The sequence below is a fragment of the Equus asinus genome, chromosome 5 (assembly GCF_041296235.1).
Source record: "Equus asinus isolate D_3611 breed Donkey chromosome 5, EquAss-T2T_v2, whole genome shotgun sequence".
NCBI lineage: Eukaryota > Metazoa > Chordata > Mammalia > Perissodactyla > Equidae > Equus > Equus asinus.
Genome location: NC_091794.1, coordinates 61836659 through 61854003, shown reverse-complemented (window position 1 = coordinate 61854003; position 17345 = coordinate 61836659). Strand labels below are relative to the sequence as shown.

The window sequence follows — 17345 nt, the reverse complement described above, 5'->3', positions numbered from 1 at the left end:
CATCTGTCTGAGGGGGCAGAGATGCGGTGGGCAGGCATTCTAGTTGCGGGCAAGAAAAGCGGAGGTGAGGGAGCAAGAGCGCCCAGGCAGGTTTGAGGAGGACAGGCCAGATGGTGTGGGTGACAACGGCCAATTACTCCTCCTTTCTGTGCTTCCTCTACGTTATTAAAAACCTGGGATATTACCCACAACACTCCAAATTATTCTGAGGGCAAAATGAGTGGATATGCACAAAGACTCTTAACCTAGACCTCTTGCCTTCCCCGGCCCTGCTCAGCCCTGGGTGCTGGCGCTTCTCTTGCTCTTGGAGGTAAAGGATGGTCTGCCGTGTAGCCAGTCACGTTCTTGGATGGCTGTGCCCTGTCAGGGAGGCCGTGGGCAACCAGGATGTGTGCTCCGTCCCTGCCGCAGCCTGAAGGCCACGCTGGCAGAGGCCAGGCCCCCTGTGTGTCTGAGGGCCACTGGCAGCCTCCATCCAGAGGGGAGAGGTCTGAACCGCTAAACAAGTCATCTGGGTCTTGCTGTGACTGGGTGTTTCCATGGGAGCACGTTCACAATACTCGGCGGTGACCCCTGAGCTGCCGATCACCGGGTGGGGACTCTGGGTGAACTCAGCGCAGTGGCTCTTGTCCACCCATACTGCCAGCCCTTCAGGATTTAAACAGGCAAGGCCGTGTCCATGGATGCCCAGAGATCATAGTTGGGTGGCATTCCCCTGGAGGACATCCCTACACCTGCCCCTCTCAGCCTCAGCTTTCAAAGCCCCCAACAGAAATGGCTCACACAGCCCAGGAGGTAACCACAGCACAAGACTGCGGATGAGAGCACAGCCATCCCAGAGGCAAAGGTCTATGGGCTCGGGCCCAGCCAGAACGTAGGACAAGTCAGGAATAACATGACTCAGGGTGTGACGGACGGAGCTCCTAGACCAAGGACATCAGCACCACACAGACCCGGAAGTCACCTTGGTCAGCAAGGGACCGAGTGGGGGTTTCGTCTGGCCAGGTACCTGGACCCTTATCCCGCCTGTCAGAACCCATCCTGGTCCATCAGGCCAGCCAGGGAGGAGTGGCTGTGAGGCACCTGAGGGAGGGTGGGGCCTTGAGGGGACTTCTGACTTGACAAGAGTGAAGAAGGAAGTGCAGGGGCTGGGGTCCTGGGTCCCAGGGAGCAGGAGGGTGTCGGGAACGGGGCCCAGCTGGAGCCTGGACGGCTGCACCACAAGTGTTCCCCTGGAGAGGAGACGAGCAGGGAGAGGACTTCGGAGCCGGGGACAAGTTCCCAGCAGGATTCCAGGCCAGGGAAAGGGTGAGCATGGAGCCCCAGGGGGACACTGAGGAGGGGAGGTCCTGCCTGCCCAAAGTCCCTGCACAAATGACCTTCCCCTGGCCTTGTCCTCTCCACACGCACGGTTTGATCTCCTTACGTGTTTTCCCCACTTAGAGCTGATGCGTTTCCAGAGGCTGAACTAGAAAACTACAAGTTCCCAACATGGGGTCCAGAGACACGTCCACAAGAGATGCAGGAAATGTTTCCTCTCCCTCCAGAGTGTGGACGGGCAGCCCCTCTCCTGGGGCACAGAGTGGGCCTGGCAAGTGGTGGCTTTAGGGCCCCCCACATTTCCGTGGTGGATGCTCGGCCTGAGAAAACACCTCGACCTCCCATCTCAGGGGTCTGAGGGGCTGTCTCTGCTCCTGGCCCAGCTTCACGATGCTGACACGGACCTGTCCTCTGAGGAGGGGCACTTGGGGGTCTCCTTCAGCAGCCAGGCAGGGGCTGCACCTTCCCCCCTCTCCCACACACAATAATCGGATGACTGCAAAATGTCTTACTCCAGTGAGGGATCTGAGAGTCTGGACAGCGTTTAAATTAGCAAAGAATGTGAAAGAACCACCACTCCCAGGCTCTAAGAGAAACAGGACTTTAATACAACGGTATGCAAATCTGGCATGAACTATTTACAAGCAGTGATTCTCACCCCTACAGAGATGGAAATTGGCCTCAGGAAGGGGTGGCAGGCGGTGGGGCCCCTGCACCCTGAGTGCCCCAGCTGGGTCCCTGCTGCTAAGGAAGAGGTCATACGACAACGGGACGCTCACTCCCTCCTCAGCTTCATGATGGCCATGCTCTCTGGGCCTGGAGAGATTTGCTGGCCAACTAGCACCGGGGCTCCAGCTGGCAGGACAGGCTGTAGCTACAGGATAGAGTGGCATCTGTGAGCCTCCCACAATCCACAGCCCTGGTGTCCCTCCCGGCATCTGCCCAGCAGCTGGAGCCCAGCTTCCCCAGCCATCGCCATGCGACAGGTCAGGGCTGACAAGGGAGTCATGGACTCAGGCTCTCTGGACTGGCCAGCAGGGAGAGTGCACCTCTTCCTCCCCATGTCCTGTCCAGCCTCACCTCTCATCCTCACTGAGCTGCTGCATGTCCCAGAACCAGGCCCTGAATCGCTCCTGGGGCTCTAGGTTGTAATTCTCTGCAGCCTCCTGGAGCTGCACGATCTCCATCATCACTTTGTGCTCCTGGCACCAGAGGGAGGAGAGGATGCAGACAGAGCCTGCTGGGGATGCTGCAGGGTCTTCAGGGGGTGAGGAGTGGGGCAAGGGGCTGGTCCTGGGTCCTTGCTCACATGGGACCCTCCTTCCCTCCAATTCCACGCAGGACCTACCTGTTCTCAGAGATGGGTAGAAGCCCCTCCCGCAGGAAGTTTTGCTTGATGCCCAGCGCTGCCCCCACCCCCCCACTGGATGGGTCTCCTGATTCTCTGTCATCCAACACTCTCAGTAAATGTAAGATGCAGCGGGTGGTGCCCAGGAGAGTTCCGCCCAGGGGCGTCTCTGGTTTCCACGCCCCTCTCCTCCCTGACATGGAAGGCCACAGCTGCTCACCTTTTTCTTTTTCTCGTGGTTGATCTCATTGCCCTGGAAGGCAGACAGCAAAAGTCCATCAGAACGAGCCCCCTAGCTATGACCAGCCCCCGTGCACACCCCTTCTCATGGTGCCCAGCTCCAGGTCCAGGAGGGGGCTGGGCCTGACAGAAAACAGGACTTGGACCCAGGCCAGGCTCTGGGCTCCAGAGAAGGGAGGACATGGGGGCCGACACTCAAAGACCCTGTAGCCCAAGCCCCTCCGATGACGGACAGGGAGGCTGAGTCCTCAGGCAGGAAGGGACAGCTCCATCAGTGTGCTGCCTGACTTGGAGGCTGACTTCTCTCTCGCCTCCAACAAAGCCCATGCAGCTCTGCAGGCGGGCAGCTCTGCTGCTTCGCCAGCCTGGGGACCCGGGACGGGCTCCACGTGGAGCCTTCGTTCCCTCATCCCTAAGAGGGGCACACTGTCCCAGCCCACAGGGGAGCCTGGGAGGCTGTCATGACAGGAAGTTACCACATTCTGACCACTCAAGTCTTGGTACTGGGACTGTGTCTTCCCAAGTCCCAACCTGGTCATCCCCTTCTGGCCCCCGGCCTCACTCACATTTACGTAATCCTCCATGGCAGTGTCCAGCATGATCAGGTCAGTTAGCATGGTGCCCAGGAAAGGGACGATGCCCTGTGCCATTGGGATTAGATGGGATGAGGCCCTGGTCTCAGGTGTCCCCATGACCCTCCCCTGAAAACTCCTCATGCTCAGCCTCCTGGCCCAGCCCAGGGTCCCCACACGGAGCAGCCTCAAATCCTTTATAGCCGGCCCTCAATCCCCACCCCTCACCCTCCAAGAACACCAGACTCCTCCTGGTCACCTCCCAGGGCCTGCTTTTGGCTGGTCACAGGGCCTTTAATCCTTGGCCCCTCCACTCTCCCGACCCATCCTGCTGCAGCTCCCCAGGCCCTCCTCCTGGTCACTTCTAAGGGCGGGTGTCAGGCTCTGCGGCAACAGGAGGAGGGCTGCAGGAGGAAGGCCCCCTCTCTGGATTGGAGCCCCCAGCTGGGAGGGCAGAGTCCCCTCCTCTGACCTTGGAGCCCCTCCCCACAGGTGCACTCACCTGCTGCTGCTGCCTCTTCCGGCCTCTCTGCAGGGTCCTCAGCAGGGTGGCAAACTTGGAGGGCTGCTTCTGCCAGGACTGAGGACAGGGTCAAGGAGGCCATCCTCCCCTCACCCCACTTCTCCTCAGCCCCTCTGACCTCAGCCCTGGACGTCTGAACCAAGTCAGCTGGTACCCATGCTACTCCATCCTCCAGCACACTCTGATTCTAGAACAATCCTAGCTCCAACACTCTCGCTGTGTGACCTTGGGCCGAACGCCTGACCTCCTTGAGTCAGCCTCCTCATCTGGAAAGTGTGACAACTCCCCCTACCTCGCAGGGTGTCCTGAGGACTCAGCGTCAGTGACGGTCTACATGGTTCTGGCTCTCACCCCACCCGGTGTGAAAGGGTGGGGCGGGGCTGAGAGGACACTTCTGTTTCTCTTTCATGTGAAGCCTATGAGGTCCACTCAGGAAAGATCCACTGAGCACCACCAGTTTCCTGGACACTTCCCATAAGCCACCTGGGCACCAGTTACTGCTGACTAGGACCCAGGTGAGTGTTGCTGACAGGGACAGACTAGGAGGGACCGTGGTAGGGCCAGTGGGGAGTCACACATGCACAAACATCTGTCATGCTCCAGCCATTCAGACTCAAGGCTGGGCAGCCCATTTGTCCACCTGGCCTGGGGGAATGCCTGGCAGTGCCCATCCCGAGGGCAGGCAGGGTGCCCTCCTCGTGGAGAAGTGGTGAAGACAGAAGGAGCAGTGGGGGCCTGGCTTCCTAAAGACACACTGAGCTGCTTCAGGGAAGAAACATACGCCCGTCCACCCCATGCACGCAACAGCCTGGAAGAATCTAAGTGCTGACAGCGTGGACCAAAATGGAAGGCAGCCCCTGCTCCACCGGCCAGCTCAGCATCCCCTCCGGGATCAGCCCAGACACCCCCCACTTCCTGCCATAACCGGGGCTTCCCACCCCACAAACACCTCCCCCACCTGCCCATGGACCAAACATACCCCATCTTCCTGTTCATCCAGGGAAGACTGGAATTGTACACAGAAACTCCAAGTGAGAAATGACCGTCCACATCCTGCCCCTTCCCCCTTCCCCACACCCCGCCTCTCCCTCCACATGCCAGCCTCCACTCTACCTTGATGAGCAGCTCCCAGTTAAGGGAGTTGTCCTCATCACAGAGCTTTTTAAATTTTCGGCAGCTCTTCCTGAGGGGGGAAAGGAGGAAGGAGAAACTCAGGAACAATGGGGCAGGGGGCATAAGTGCAAGTCCCTTCTCGATGAGAATCTGGAAAATCCAAACTGCCCGAATGAGGATTTTTGTGGGGGTCCTCTGAGCACTGACGTCACCATGGGACTGCAGAGGGGGCTCTCATGTTGGTCACCTGGGGCTGCCACTCCCTTTTCTATGCAGCAGCTGTATTTTGACCAGTTTGGTTTCCCACTGGGCACAGAGTTCTGTTGCTGTATGGCAAACACTTGAAAATCTCCACTTTGGTTCAACCTACTATGTGACATCCAGGGAACCTGATTCCTGAAGCAGAACTGGGGGCCTAAGTTGCCAGTGAGGATCAGGGACACTGCACACCCACCCAGGCCCTGTGCCCAGGGCTTACGGCCACCCAGGAAGCTCCAGCCGACGAGAGGGCAATGGCAGACACGTGGGAGCTCCCTCCTCCCCCTGGTCCTCCTGTGGAGAGGCCTCCCCACCTGGACACTTTCCCCCAGGTCTTCTTCAGTCTGTGTATGGGCACGCTCTGCAGAGCCGAGAGGACTGCGTGCAGGGAGGAGATGTTCCTCAAGGCTCGGCACTCCTGAGGAGGGAGAGGAGGAGCTGGGAGGGGGAGCAGGAGCCCTGTCTGCTCTGGCTTCAGTCCCCCTCCCTTCCACTCTTCCCTCCTGAGTGGGACAGATGGCCAGGGTGCCAGGGTGGGCACAGGTGGACCAAAGAGTAACACTTCCAGGAGGAGGAATTTCGCTCAAAGTAGGAAGGAGCCAGGGAGGAAGTGAGCATCCCACCACTGGGACATGCAAGTCAAGGTCAGTGTGCCCTTGACAGGAAGGACCTAGCGACTGTGCAGGGGCTTAGAGTGCAGCCTTCAGTCCTGAGAGCTGATCAAGGAGAAGGGGCAGTTCCACGGCTCTGGAGAGGGTCTCCCCCCGCATACCCTGGCCACCTCGATCCACCGCTCCAGAACCTTGGCCCTGCCCCGGGCCGTCACGTTTGGGTCCCCAAGGCAGGACGTCATGACACACTTTACTACTCTGTTGAACTGCACCACTGTGGCCCAGACGGTGGGTGCCACGTTCTCATGTCCGGGCCGGTTTCTTTTGCCCCAGGTGCAGCCCAGACACTCAGAGGGCTCGACGTTCTTGAACACTTCCTGGGGAGGAGGGGGAGTGTCACTCAGCCCTGCCACAGCCCAGCTTAGTGTCCAAGCAGGAGTCACCGGTCTAAGGAGGGGCTCAGGAAGCTGAGGATGTGTTCTCAGCGTGGTGGGAGCCCCTCGCTTTCATTGTTCTTCCACTGAGAGCACCCAGCACAGGAGGACCCGGGACTCCAGACTGGTGGGGAAGGGACAGGAGCATTTACACACAGCCCACCCCCACAAACTGCAAGCTCCAGAGGGCTGCTCCACTGGGCTCCTCCCAAGGGGGCATCTCCCTGCATCCTGAGCATCCTTGGTCCCAGGCCCCATTCCGCTGCACATTCCCCTGTGCCAGCTACACCCACGGGCTTTGTCAGGTTGTCTCCCTTTTAGTGAAGTACACGTCTGGTGCATCACAAATGCTGAGGCTGCTGAGCATCCCGAGCAGATGGCTGGGCCGCCTGAGTTCCTGGCTGCACACAGTGAGTTCTCCTCCCCGACCTCTCGGGCCAAGCCCCACCAGGCTTCCTCTGTGTTCTACTTCACTCAATGTGCTCAGCCCCTCTGTCCAGCAGGGCCTCTTGGTCCCCATCTCTACAGTGTGAGGGTGGAACACGAAGGCTGGGGAGTTGCCCAGATCCCATGGTTGGGAAGTGGTGGAGCTGGGATTGGGACCCAGGTCACAGGAGCCGCCACAGGGAAAAGCAGGTCTGGGCCAGCTGATGGCATAGGGGTGGCCTGCCCCACCCCGCCCTGAGAGCCCGGGTGCTCACCGCGTCAATGGCCGTCAGCTGTTCTGCCACCTCCCTTGGGGAGAAGGCCATGAGGCTAGGCTTCCCATCGGGCTGCTTCTTCCCGGTCACTCGACAGGGGTGGGAAGCCTCTGGAACCGGAGCTGATTCTGCGGCTGTTACTGGAGCCTGAGGTGGAAATCCCAGCAGACCCCTTGGTCCCGTTGAGTCCAGTTCAGGACCTGGCACTTGGGCTGGGGCTGCTGATGGCACTCGCTCGGGGTCTGGAGCAGCTGAGGGCGCTGCTGCCGGTTCCAGCGCTAGAAGTGACGGCAGAAATAGAACTGGAGTTCCGTCCAGCTCCAGATGTGGCCCCTTTTCTGCCTCTGCACCTGGCAGAAGCGCTGGAGCTGGGGCAGGAGATGGAGAAAGAGAAAGGGTCAGCTACATAAGTTGCTTTCCATGTGCCTTTCCCCAAACAGGAAAGATCCCACTGTCTTTCAATGAATCCCCAGTCGTGACCCACCCACTGGGGTAGTCTTCCAAGCCTACGGTCTCCCTTACCCTCTGTCTCCAACTCAGTGGCCTGGAAAAGGTCCACCTGGATGAGAAGAGGGGTGGCCTGGTGCTTCAGGACTGAGCCAGGCAAGAGGTCCTGGAGATACGCCAACGTCAGATTGATCCTGGAGTGGCGCAGCATCTGCCACATATCCTGGGAGTTCTCCTGAGGCCGGGGGCCCCAGATGGGAGAGAGGGCACTGGGGAGAGGCATGTGTGAAGAGAGTCACAGGCCTGGCCTGCTGTTCCACACTGTGTTCCCACAGCACCTTCTCTGTGCCTGAGCCCCAGAGGGTGGACCAGCCACTCCAATCCCTGGGTGGCTGTCCTTGCACTGGAAGGCCTGGTCATCAGCCAATCTAACAGAGAGCCTGTGTGAGTCTGGTCTTCCACCTGACACTCTTTTCCCAAAGGGCCTGGACATAGCCTGCCCCATCCTCCACGCTCGAGCATCAGGACTGAGGTTGGAGGCAGATTTGTGACCAGGCTGCTCACCAGCTACTGTTCTGGGCCCCAGTGGCGGTGCTTAGGAGAGGTGCCTGTGCAGAGGGCAGGGAGAGGGAGAGGGAACTGTGGAAGCGAGGAGTCTCTCAGTGGCCGACTCAGCCCAGCCTCTCCTCTGCTTCCCATGGCGGGACTGGCACCCCATGAACAGGTCTCTTTGATTCATTTCCTCCTGTAGGGAAGACCGCAGACCTCAGGCCCCCCACAGAAACCCCAAGAGGCGTGAGATCCAGGGTCTGCCAGTCCATCCATAGCCACAGTCCCCATGGTCTCCTAGCCCCTTCTGTGGACACAGGAGGCCCTCCCTCTGGACCCAACACCACTCATGGTCTTAGTTGGTCCTTGAAGTCTGTCATCGTGGTCTGACTATGAGAGGATGCGTCCATATCTAGAGGAGGCCAAGAGGGTGTGACATCTAACGTCCTCTGGGCATGAATACTCATGATGCCCAGAAGTGAGCTTCTAGCTCTCAGGCTAGAATTGAGCCCCAGGGATAGTGTCTGCTTCCTTCATTGGACACCCTTAGTGTGTAGGAAAGGGTACGAGTGTAGTAGGAGCTTAACATATAGTATTGAATGAATGAACCCCATCCAGAGCCTTCCCAGAATTCTGAGTGGGCCTGCGTCTCCTCTGCTGCCCACAGAGACCACTGCTCTGGCCGCACCGAAGACAAGGACCAGGATCAGCTAGATGGACTCGCTAAATTGTCTTGCCAATAGGAAAACAGTTTGCTTTCATGTACTTTTCCACACTCAGGAAGGCCACAGGCCAGCGAGGGGAGAGGCAGGGAGTCTCCTCACTGGCGACGGAAGCTGTAAGCATGAGGACACGCAGCATGAGCAGCAGTCCCTTCTGTGGAGTCCGGCACCAGGCAAGCGTCTGCCGTGCTGTCTCCCGTGATTTCCTTCAGTGACCCTGTGAGGTTTACCCTCTTACCACCCCACTATTCGGATGAGCAAGGTGACGCTCAGAGAGGTGTGGGGACGTTCCCAAGGCACACGTTTATTAGGTAGGAGACTCCCTGCTGTGCTGTGGAGGGGTGGGCACTCACCTCTGGAGCAGCTGGTCCAGGACCTGTGGGGTCGGGTAGAAGGCCTGGTACACACACGGGAAGGTGGTGACGGAGATGGATCTGCCGTGGAAAGATGGTTGCAGGCAGCCTACCACCTTCTGCACTGCGCCTGCCTTGAGGGTCCGCATCGTGCGGGCCTCAGCCACGGACAGGGTGGGTTCCTTGGCATACCACGTGGACAAGGAGGGACACAGAGTCAGTGGAGTCACCATGAACCACCAGGGGCATCAGGGTCTGGAGCTCAGACCAGAACCTCCCAGCGCCTCAGGAAGTTGTGCAAGAGGGACGAGAGCCCGCCTTGAAAATGGTTTTGGACTTAAAAGTACAATTTGATTTTTAGGGGAATGACAAACACTCAGTACCTTCAAGGCATTCTGTGACCTGAGGAACAATTGTACCTCTGTGCATTAAGAGCCTGAGGTAAGAGCATTATCCCAGGGAGTCATCAATGAACATCCCCACCACAGACAGGAGCAAAGAGATGATTAGTGACCTTCCGCCAATCTGCGGTTCTATGTCATGGCAGACCTGGAAAACTTAGAGTCTATTCGGACACGCTTAAAATGTGCCCTGCAGTGTTGGCTCAAATGGCAACAGAATTGGGTCATGTCAAGGTCCAACAGCATCGAAAGGCTGAATCACTGTGCAAAATGTCCTCCTCTGTGGAATATGATGAAGTCACTTAAGGCCTCAGCTCCTGACCTGAGCGGCCTACAATGAGTTGCCGTGTTCTGTGCAATGACAAGTAGCAGAGAAATGTATAGGATCCTGTAATCCCACCGCCATCCTCTTTATGTGTAAATCAGCCTAGCAAGTGTGATGATTCGTGAGGCTTGGAGAAGGTCTGCAAGGACAGTGGCCTGAGTGCTACACAGCTTCACAGCCGGGTAGTTACATCAGTCAAAACAGGAGCAAAATGCTAAGGTCCTCATGGCCTCGTGAAAAGTGATAACAACATTAAACATTTCCTCTATGATTCCAAGAAACGTGAAGAGTGTCTTTCCACCCTACCCCACAGCTGGCTCGGGAGGAGAGGAGGCCCAGACTCCTTCAGGAGCAAGGCCGTAGGACACTCCGTTGGGAAAGCCCTGTGAGGGCCCCAGGGGTGTGCTCAGATTCAGACCTGGGTTCCAGGCCCACGCTGAACATCTTGGGGGGGGGTGGGGGTAAAGACCTTCTGCTCCTGCTCTCACCTCAGACCGGCACAGGATGCTGCTGGTGGCCTGCTGCTCCTGCCCCTTGACTAGGGAGGGAGAGAAGTCGAACCCAACACATAACTCTTCAAACATCTCCTGAGTGGAGTTCTGGAAAGACAATGACCGGCAGACGGGCCAGGAGGCATCAGGAGCCTGCTGCACATCGCCATAGGGGGACACCCCCATGAGAATTTCTGTTCCCTAGTTCAGGCACAGATGGACATCTGCACAGACATCTGACCAGGGAGGGAACTAGATGAAACTTCTAAGGCTCGGGATTAACACAAGGGCAGAGGAGCTTGATCCCCAGCACCCACCTGCTCAGGTTGCCAGCCTGGGGTATGAATATCACAGACTCACCAGTTTTACAGCACGTAACAAACTGCTGTGATTCGAAGTGTTTTGTGAGGTGACAAGGTGCAGAGAAATGTATAGAATCCTGTAATCCACGCCCATGCTCTTTGTGTGTAATCAGCCTAGCAAGTGTGATGATTTGTGAGGCTTGGAGCAGGTCTGCAAGGACAGTGGCGCTGAGTGCTACAGCTTCCCAGCCGGGAAGTTACATCAATCAAAACAGGAGCAAAATGCTAAGGTCCTCATGGCCTCGTGAGAAGTGACAACAACAGTAAACCTTTCCTCTACGATTCCAAGAAACATGTGGAGAGTGTCTTTCCACCCGAGCCCTCAGCTGGCTGGGGAGGAGAGGAGGCCCAGACTCCTTTGGGAGTAAGGCCGTAGGACACTCAGTGGGAAAGCCCTGTGAGGGCACCAGGGGTGTGCTCAGATTCGGACCTGGGTTCCAGGCCCAACCTGAACATCTTGGGGTGGTGGGCGGGGAGACCCTCTGCTCCTGCTCTCACCTCAGACCAGCACAGGATGCTGCTGGCGGCCTGCTGCTCCTGCCCCTTGACTAGGGAGGGAGAGAAGTCGAACCCATCATGTAGCTCTTCAAAGATCTCCTGCGTGGAGTTCTGGAAACACAGTGCCCGGCAGACGGGCCAGGAGGCATCAGGGGCCTGCCTGCACATCGCCACAGGGGGACACCCCCATGAGAATTTCTGTTCCCTAGTTCAGGCACAGAGGGACGTCTGCACAGACATCTGACCAGGGAGGGAACTAGATGAAACTTCTACGGCTCAGGACTAACACAAGGGCAGAGGAGCTTGATCCCAGCACCCAGCTGCTCAGGCTGCCAGCCAAGCCCCGGGGTATGAATATGACAGACTCACCTGGCTGACAGCACATAACACTCTCCTCCTGCCCAGGAGGGACCCACTCCTCACCTGCTGCCTTCCCGCACAGCGCCCACGCGTACACACACACCCCGACACTCACACACAAACCCTCACACAAGGTGCAAGGGCTATGGGGCTGCTCAGGTGGGATCCGAGTTGTGTCCTGCCCTACAGTGGGCTGCCCTGGGCTGCCCCACATTACCTTTGGGTACCTCCTGCCAGATTGGCCATGAGGCTTGATCCGATGTCCACAACAACACAACAGTCTCACACTCTGGGCTTTCCTGAGCCTAGAGCCTCTGAAAACTGGTACACAACAAGTAAACATGTTGTACTCTGAAGTGTCTCCAGTCAAATGAACTGGCTAGGGGTCTGTCTCTAGAATTAACTGCCTGGTTACCAGAGTTCTAAATCTGTTGGGGTCTATCGCCAAGGAAGTGAGGTCACTTTTTCAAGATTCCATTACCTGGGCTGCTTCCTGTAATCGGACCTACCCAAACCACCCCCATGTCTTCTTCTTAACTCTACATGAGGAGCTTCCACAGCCCCAGCCACAGCTCCCTGGGAATGTGATGAGGGTCCCAGCTTTGAGGAGGCAGAGCAGAATTCAGACCTCCTTTATCTTACCAGTTCTCTGTCCTGGAAAACTCATTGTGCCTCTCAGGGCCTCCCCAGTCTCCAAACCTGCCCAAGGGGAATCCGCCTAGAATCTACTTGCTAGGGACATCATCAGGTGTATATGAAATAATATCCATACCACCTGTGAGGTGGTGTCAAGTGCAAGTAATGCACAAACAAAGAGATGGAAGAATTACGAGAAGGGATGTAGCATGAACACCACTCAAACCAGGCCTGGGTTCAGCAATGCGCTATTGCAACAGGCACTTCCTCTCTTGGCCTCATTTCAATGTCAGCACAAGGAGAGGGTTGATGAATGAAATCCAGACACTGTCATCCTCTGGATTCAAACCTCTCCATTGTTTCCTCTTCTGTTTAGAAAGAGACCCAAGAGCCTCATCTTGATCTGTGAGGTGGGCAGCCTTCACCATGGCTCCCAGAGATCCCCACCCGTGGTACACACATCCCTCACAGATTCCTGTGTGACCACTGAGTGCTTAGTGACTGGCTCTCGCCAATAGAACACAGCCAATGTGGACGAGTGTCATGTCTAAATTTTAAACACAGAAAGTCTCTCACTTCTTTCTTATTCCCTCTCTTAAGTTCCGTCTCTCTCTCTTTCCCGTGTCTCTCTCTCTCTCCTGTCCCTGAGCTGTGGAATCAAGCACACACGTTTTGAGCTGCCATACACAGAGGCCCACATGGGAGAGAACCGAGGCAGCGCCCAGGCCAACAGACAGAAAGGAACCCATGCTCTGAGTCCAAAGTGCACCTCGACTCCTTTGAGTGAACCTGAGAGGAAATTCTCTGCCAGTCGAGCATCACTTGAGGCCGCGGCCGCGGCCTTGAGGCATCTCGAGCAGAAGAACCAAGCTAATCTATGTCTGATTCCTCAACCACAAAAATTGTGAGACATGAGGCATTTGCCGTTTACAGATGCAAGGCACTGGAACCGTGATTTCAGGCCCCAGGATCTGGCCCTGCCCTCCTCCGCCTCCTCTCTCCCCCCAGGCTCCCTCCAGCCACACTGGCCACCTTTCTCACATCCTCTGGCCAAACCCCCTTCTGCCCATGAGTGTCTACAGCAGGGGTGCCTTCTCCCTGACACGCCACTCCCAGACTTGTGCAGGGCTGGCTCCCTCTTGTCATTCTGGTCCCAGGAAATGTCACCCCAGTGAGGCCTTTCAGACCCCTACCCGGTGACCCCCAGCCCTCCCTCACAGGCCCCTGAATGTCCCCTCAGCACTGGCTCTTTCCCCTCTCATGTCTTTGCTTTCATGCTTTTGTCCTTGTCCCCTCCAGAGTGTGAGCTCCTGACCGGCAGGGACCACTCAGTCACTGTCAGCCCTGCACTTAGACCCACCTGAGCACCTGGCACAGGGTGAGTGCTCGGTGCACAGTCGCTGAGTGAAGAATTGTGAAACTCGTGTCCCCTCCTCCTGCTCTTCACCAAGTCAGACTGTGGAGAGGACCGCTAGTACCAGGAGGAGTGAGTTCTCTCTGAGGCGGGGGACAGCCGAAAAGGCCTCTGCACGGCTATTTGCTGCTCCAGCAGCTGAGGCAGGCTGAGTGGGTGCCGTGTAAGTTTAAGAAGTCAGCACAGGGACTGGATGCACACAGCCTGCGCAATGACACCATCAGTTCACTTAACATCCGTCACCGAAAACAGAAAAGTAAGTGTTTGCTTGTGATGAGAAGTTTAGCTTCTTGGTTCTTAGCAATTTTGAAATGTACCACACAGCAGTGTTAACTTAGGCAGTGCTGTGTGGCAATTACATCCCAATAGAAGTGACAACAGTGAAAACCCAACCTCATTGGGCACCACTGACGCTGGAGGCTGCCTGCACCCTGGTGGCCAGCACCAGCACTGCAGCCCTGGCAGAAGCCACCACACAGGAAGTCTCTTTGGGTGTCCTCAAGGCAGAGGCTCCCCACTGTCCCAGGGGTAAAGGAGCAGGACCTGCAGGCTTCCAGGCCGTGGGAGGAACCTCAGGAGCCTCCCTCTCCCTCATCTTTCTGTTCCTCCACTTGGGTGTCCTTTTTTCTCAGGAGGCATCCTGACCTCAACCAAGGCAATGATTCTCCTCTCCAGCCAAGTGAGGACCTCGGGAGTCCAACAAGGACTGGTCTTGTCCCTGGACTCTGGCCTTAGTTCACAGTGCTCTGGCATGTTCTTCCTTATCCCAAGTTCTCATCCACCCGAACCCCCAAACCTCTCTCAGTTCTAAAGGATCTCCAGCAGGTGGGAAAGCATTTTCTCAGGTGCTCAGAGCACAGGGCGTCATCGATGGAGAACCAAGGGCCATAGACCCTTCGTGAGCATCATACGGAACCCAGGGAGTCACCCGCTGGACGAACTCCACTTGACACAGGAGGACACCAAGGTCTTCTCTCCTCTACCCAATGTCTACACAAGAGGAGAACGGCTCATCAGAGTAGCAGGTGCCCACAGAAGTGGACTCCAGCTCCCCAGTCCTGTGCCCTCCAGGCTGGGCCAGGGATGTCCTTGGAACAGGTACACACCTAGAAACCTTAGGGATTCTTTGGTCTGTCTCGGGCCTTCTGGGCATGTAGCCAGGAGGATGGATGCTACTGTTCATGGCAGAGCTGCCTCCGACCGCCTTCTCCTCGGCCTCTTGTCACTTCCCTGGTATCTGCTCTTTCCTGGGGTCCCTGCATGGTCCACACAGGAGAAATCGGTGTGAGTGTGCCTGTGCATGATTGGATGCGAATAGGAAGATGACCCCACGTGTACAGGGGTGGGCAGGGCTCCCCTAGAACCATGAGGTCCCTGTTTCCGAAGAAAACCCAAAGGGAAGGGGTTGAGCCCTGGCCAAGGAAGCCAGAGCCCTGCCTGATCTTCTGGATTCTGACCCCCTCCTGAGGTCTGGGCCAGTCCCTCCAACTTTCTGGGCTTCAGATTCCCAAATGGACAAAGAACACGTTTTGTAAGAGCAAAGTCAAAATGGACCCTCAGCAAATGAAACAAGTACCATGCTTTGACCTCCCCCCACTGCTTATCCTCCAAGGAGACTTCAAACCTACACGGTGTCTATTACTGGGTAAAATCACCCTCAGCATACAAAACTGATAATGGTTAAAATGGCACACGGTCAACTTTATCATTGACTAACTATTGACGGAAGAAGAAATACATCCGAATATATTTTGATATGACTGATAAGATTCAGGAAAGTTAACTTGCTAGAAATAATAACACCTAAACAAAACTTAAAATGTCAGAACCTGTAGTCAGTATATTATGATGTAGATTAAAACAAATTCAGTCATTTGCCTAAAAATTAATTGATTCTGAGAAAAAATAGATTCAGTGAATTAATAATAAAATGGATACACTGGAATTGTTTTATGGTGCTTATTTTATAGCAGCCAAGGAATTAATAATACTATATTGCATTTTGACAGTTGCTAATAGCGTAAATCTTAGATGTTCTCGTTACGAGAAAAACATTTGTAACTCTTGATGATAGATGTCAACCAGACTTCTTATAGTGATCATTTCACAATATACACACATATTGAATCATTCTGTTGTAGACCTGAAACTAATATAAAACAAACTTAAATTTAATATTAAAAATGTCTTCTTATTATTTTTTCTCTGAAAAATACATTGTAACAAAAATTTTGAAGAGATTTGTTTAATTCTGATTTCAAGGTTGTATTAGGCCCAGAATGAAAGCATTTGTCTGATCAAAGTTGTCTCAGGTACAAGGGCTGAGACAAACACCAGGGTCAGAATGGAAGAGCACGAATGGCAACACTAAATCATACTCTGCTCATTTCTTTGTATTTGCACTTTTAACAGAAAATCTATTTTTATTCGCTTAAAATACACACAATGTAAAACTTACCGTCTTGACCATTTTTCTGTGTACACATCATTAAGCACATTAATTTCATTAAGCGCATCTTCAGTGTGTTGACCAAAGTCATATGGTGGTGCAGCCATCAGCACAATGCATCTTCACAACTCTTGTCACCCCACAGAACTGAAGCCTCGTCCCCACTCATCGGTCACTCCCCTTCCTCTGCTCCCACCCCTGGCCACTGCATCTGCTGTCCGTCTCTCTGAATCTGGCCATTTCAGGAATTTCCTGTAAGTGGAGTCACACAAGGCCTGTATTTTTGGGACTGGTTGATTGTCCTAAAGGTTCATCCATGTTGTATCATATCTCAGAATATCCTTAGTTTTTGAGGATGAATAATATGCAGTTGTGTGTCGATATGCCCATGTTGCTTCTCCATTCACCCCTGGATGGATCCTTGGGTTGTTCCACATTTCAGCGATCATGAACAATGATGCCATGAAGATGGGTGTTCAAATATGTCTTTGAGACCAAGCTTTCAGCTGTGCTGTGTATATATCCCAAAGTACAATTGAGGGGACATTTAGTGATTCTATTTTTTAATTGTTTTATGGAACTGCCATGCTGATTTCCACAGCAACTATACCATTTTACATTCCAGCCACAGTGTACCTGCGTCCAATTTCTCCACATCTTTGCCAACATTTGTTTGAGTCCTTTCTTCACTGTCTATTTTTTGGAGTGCCGTCACATGGATGTGAGGTGGTGTCTCATTGAGATTTTAACTTACATTTCCCCAGTGATTAGTCACGTTAAGCATCTTTTTATATGCTTGTTGACCATTTGCGTATCTTCTTGGAGGAAAAGTCTATTCAAGTACCTGGCTCGTTTTTGATTTGGGTTGTTTGTTTTGTTGTTGTTAATTTTAGAAGTTCTATGTCTATTCTGTATATTCAGCCCTTGTCAGATAGATCATTTGCAAATATGGCCTCCCATGCTGCATGGGTTGTGTTTTTACTCTGTTGATATTGTCTTCAGAGGCAGAAAAGTTTTAATATTCATGAATTTTGGCATGTGTACTCTGTTTTTTATTGCCCATGCCTTGAGTGTCATATCCATGAAATCATTGCCAAATCCTATTGTGGAAAGTTTTCTCCTATGTTTTCTTCAAAGAGTTTCAGCTCTTACATTTGGATCATGATCCATTGAGAATTAAGTTTTATATCTGGTGTGAGGCAAGAATCCAAGTTTATT

General features: G+C 54.5%; 2 protein-coding genes across 4 annotated transcripts in view; one reads left to right on the top strand and one right to left on the bottom strand.

Moving 5' to 3' along the window:
- LOC123285602 (ral guanine nucleotide dissociation stimulator-like) overlaps positions 1-17345 on the top strand; it is a 372006-nt gene that overhangs the window by 89519 nt on the left and 265142 nt on the right. The window lies entirely within an intron of this gene.
- On the bottom strand, positions 6018-16857 carry LOC123286147 (ral guanine nucleotide dissociation stimulator-like). Of its 3 annotated transcripts, none has more exons than XM_070509664.1 (4): positions 16137-16857; positions 9192-11379; positions 7643-7836; positions 6018-7488 (listed from the first exon to the last, which is right to left on the bottom strand). In XM_070509664.1, exons 2-4 carry the CDS (start codon positions 9422-9424, stop codon positions 7028-7030), a joined length of 888 nt encoding a protein of 295 aa, XP_070365765.1. In that variant the 5' UTR covers positions 9425-11379; positions 16137-16857; the 3' UTR covers positions 6018-7027. The 3 variants fall into 3 exon arrangements, with proteins under 3 accessions (XP_070365765.1, XP_070365767.1, XP_070365766.1); XM_070509666.1 differs by lacking the exon at positions 16137-16857 and having other exon boundaries at positions 9192-10516; positions 11269-11611; XM_070509665.1 differs by lacking the exon at positions 16137-16857 and having other exon boundaries at positions 9192-11611.

Excerpts from the sequence above, each read along its gene's own strand:
- LOC123286147 (XM_070509664.1), bottom strand. The coding sequence starts at position 9,424 with ATGGTGACTCCACTGACTCTGTGTCCCTCCTTGTCCACGTGGTATGCC. Across the intron at positions 7,837-9,191 it reads CTGGACCAGCTGCTCCAGAG|TGCCCTCTCTCCCATCTGGG; the intron begins GTGAGTGCCCAC and ends GCCTCTCCCCAG. Across the intron at positions 7,489-7,642 it reads CACTGAGTTGGAGACAGAGG|CTCCAGCGCTTCTGCCAGGT; the intron begins GTAAGGGAGACC and ends CTCCTGCCCCAG.